At 39.2% G+C, this 3,914-nt stretch overlaps 1 protein-coding gene across 1 annotated transcript; it reads left to right on the plus strand.

Annotated features, from left to right (window-relative positions):
* The first annotated feature begins 1,774 nt into the window (after nt 1-1,774).
* Nucleotides 1,775-2,194, plus strand: LOC140877400 (uncharacterized). Its single transcript, XM_073280935.1, has one exon. It carries the CDS (start codon nt 1,775-1,777, stop codon nt 2,192-2,194), a length of 420 nt encoding a protein of 139 aa, XP_073137036.1.
* The last annotated feature ends 1,720 nt before the right edge of the window (nt 2,195-3,914 follow it).

Below are 3,914 nucleotides of genomic sequence, written 5' to 3' on the forward strand. Positions count from 1 at the left end.
TGATGTGATTTAAGAAATGGTTTCTTAGTAGCACATGCGATGTCACTAATTTGATCTTCAAGATGTATTGCATAGTTATCGAATCTTGAGCGACTCTCGATATACCAATGGTTGTTGATTCGATCGGGATATATGGATGAAGGGACCGTACTGTACGTTAACCAAAATCTACTGGTTCTTGTAGGCACTATCAGTGATACCTAGGGAATCATGGGGCGATGTTGCTAGGCGCTTTACCATGATTCGTTGGGCAAGTTGGAAAGTGTTGTTCCGAGTCACAAGGAGTTGTGAGCCCACGGCTAGCTGTATCCCTGAACCATTGAGGGTCACACAGTGTAATGGAGTTTTAATCCCCGTTGAGATAGTTAAATTTAAAGAGTTAAATTTAATGAACTAAGGAGTTGGACTTCTTAAATAAGAGTAAGGGAGTAGGATTTCCTAAAATGACATAGGGATGGACATTTTTGGAAACCACTGAATTCGGATTCAGGAAAATTTATTTTGACTTTAAAATGTGCAGAAATGGTTTCTGTGCACATTGGTGAAATCAGTTCATCAATCGGAGTCACGATGAATTTTATATTAATTTCTGAACGAGCGGGCTTTGCTTGTCGGGCCCCAGCTTATGACTAATGGGCCCTAAGGTGTTAGTGGCCTGCATTATAAATAAGTTATTTCAGTACAGAAATTACACACAACAGCTCATAATTTTTGAGAAGCAAAAATCGAACCCTAGCCTCTCAAAAGTTTCGGCCGTCCCCTCCCTGTCCTCTGCCCGAGAAAATTCCGGTCTGTGATTTTGAATCGCAGTAAGGAATAGCGAATCAGATTCGTTTATTCTCTTCGCAGAAAACTTCTGATAGATTTTCTAGTGCAATCTATCAGAGGGATTAAACCTCTGTTCGTGGACCTGATTGAAGGAGTTCATCGGTTCCAGGGAGAGACAACAAGAGCAGATCAAATCTGTTGGTGTCCATTAATCTCGTTGCGAGATTGGAGGTAAAATTTAATAATTGTTATTTGAATTTTACACACACAATAATTTAATCGTTGAATGGTTGATACCCACACCATGGAATTGTTCCATGATAAAAAATTTTTAAACTTCCGCTGCACCGGGTATCAATCGTGATTGATCTGACCGCAGTTTTTTCCAACATTTGCTTCTTAGTCTGTCGATTCCTAAATGAAAATGAGAGCATATCACAATGGACTTCGTGACCCATTTACCTTTGTCTTTGAGGAATTGTGACATTATCTGGGTAGTGGTGGATAGACTCACCAATCCAGCACATTTCCTTCCGTCTAATCGAGATTACACCTTTGATCGTATGACGAGATTGTACATCCAAGATATAGTACGATTGCATGGTGTACCGGCAAGCATTGTCAGTGACGGAGATCCCCGATTTACTTCCATATTTTGGGGAAGTATTCAGAAGGCATTAGGCACTGGTCTGAGTCTTAGTACTGCCTATCACCCGATGATGGATGGTCAGTCGGAGAGAACCATTCGCACCCTTGAAGATATGTTGATAGCATGTACCATGGATTTTGTTCCAGCCTGGCAAGACCATTTTCCACTAGCTGAGTTTGCCTAAAACAAAAGCTACCACCGCATTATAGGTATGGCACCTTATGAAGAACTGTATGGATGATGATGTCGTACACCATTGTTCGGGAAGAAGTCAAAGAACGACCGGTGGAAGGACCAAAACTAATCTAGCATGCTGTGGATATTTTCGTTCAGATAAAAAATCAAATAAAAACTGCAATGGATAGAAAGGCTGGTTACGCTAATACCGAGAGTAGACCTTTACAGTTTCAGCCAGGGGAAAAGGTATTTCTGAAAGTTTCCCAATTTTGTCGGATTTTTAGATTTGTTCTCAAAGGAAAGCTGTCTCCTAGATTCATTGGCCCATTTGAGATTGTGGAAAATGTTGAAGAGTTGGCTTATAAACTGGCGTTGCCGCAATATTTTTCTTACATACATGATATGTTTCATGTGTCTTTGTTGAGACGATATGTGGCTGATGAGTCTCACGTCTTGCACCCGTATGAAGTTCGACTCGGTGAGGATCTAACTTATGTCGAGAAACCAATTTGCATTCTTGACCGGAAATCCAAGATTTTGCGCAACAAGACCATCATCTTTTTCTATTTTAGTGGCAGCCGAGGAGAAAGCCACATGTGAGCTAGAAATTCGCATACGAACTGAACACCCTGAACTATTCTAAGTTGTAAAAGCATTCCTTGTATTTTCATTTCAGCTTCAGTTGAAATTTGTACTTTTGCAAAAAGGATGTTTCTTATTATATTACCTTGATTTCGAGGACGAAATCTCTTCAGGTGGGGAAAATGTAGTAACACTATTTCAGTTTAAGCTAATCAACTAACTAAACATGTTTACGAGGTTAAGATATGATTAAGGAATCCTCATTTGAGTTTAAGGAATTGGAAATTGGATTCAGAACAATCAAAAATGTTTCCAAGGGTTCTTGTGCGGGAACAGTTCGAAAGCTCCGAAAAGTAGTTTGGAAGAACCAAACAGGTTCGGAAGCCAGATTTGGTGAATGAAAGTATCGAGCAGTTTGGAATCTTCAAACTGTAGATCGAAAGCTTCGAATCTACTTGAAATCATACAGGGCATGGGTTTTGATTGGTGATCAGACTTGACTAAGTTTGGAAGCTCCAAACTAGGGATCCGAAGATCCTAACTATTCGGCAACAGTGTATTGTCCAATAAGAGATACGCGTTCGGCAAAGGGAGTTCAGTAGGATGATCGAAAGTTTCGAAGTGGGTTTGAAAGCTCCGAATGAGAGATCAAACATTCCGATCGTGATCTATAAATAGGGGCTTCAGGCAACTATTTCCGTCACTCATTTCTCAAGTTTTCTTCTCGTCTCTAGAAAATTTGTAAGGCTTTCGTGTGTCTTATTTGAAAGCCAAAAAGTGACAAAGTGCTACCGGGATAGGAGCACTATTGTGCCTTGAGAGTAGGGCAAACGTCACCAAAGGACAGGCTACAAACACAGGTATATTACGAGACTCTGATTAGCTTCAGCGAGTATCTATTAGTCTAGTTAAGACTTGTAGAATGGTATAAGTGATGTGGTTTATATTTGATTATAGGCTTGGATACTAGGCTGTTCACCTAGACTTGACCTAGAAAGGTACGTAAGTACTGACTGAGATATCCAACTGAGTACGCATTCTTATGTGCTTCATTTTATCTGCCATGATATGCATGTTTTTATTTTTCATATGACGCATGATCATCTAGACTGTTCACCTAGACTTGACCTAGAAAGATACGTAAGTACTGACTGAGATATCCAGCTGAGTATGCATTCTTATATGTTGCATTTTATCTGTCATGATATGCATGTATTTATTTTTCATATGACGCATGATCATTTATCACGTTGAGACGTATCTCCTTCGAGATAGACATAGTTAGTTGGGAAGCTCAACCCTTTATTGTGGACGATTGGACGTCGTGAGTCACATGTTCGATGATCACGGAGAGCTGTGATGTTTCCAAGATATTGCACAATCCATGTCCAGTTGTTTTGATAGTGGTCTAGAGGGGTACTTTCGAGTGACTGATAAGTGTATTTTATACACTTAATTTATATATGATTTTAATTGATAATTATTGTTTTCGGGCAGATTTATGCGCTAGTTGTGTTGTTTTTGTAGATGTAGGAAAATATTAAATTGTTGTGAAAATAAAAAGGAAATAAGAATTTAGAAGAAATAAGAATTTAGAAGAGAAAATAATTTAAAGGAGAAGAATAAGCAGAAAAAGAGAAGGAAAAGAATGGGCTTGAAGTGAAAATGTTAGCGCTAAAGAAGCGCTAAAGAAGAGAAGAAAGAGAGCAAACGCGCAAGTTCCTGAAGGCAAGAGAAA

This window comes from Henckelia pumila, chromosome 2, assembly GCF_033568475.1.
Source record: "Henckelia pumila isolate YLH828 chromosome 2, ASM3356847v2, whole genome shotgun sequence".
Lineage (NCBI taxonomy): Eukaryota > Viridiplantae > Streptophyta > Magnoliopsida > Lamiales > Gesneriaceae > Henckelia > Henckelia pumila.

Excerpts from the sequence above, each read along its gene's own strand:
- LOC140877400 (XM_073280935.1), top strand. The coding sequence starts at position 1,775 with ATGGATAGAAAGGCTGGTTACGCTAATACCGAGAGTAGACCTTTACAG.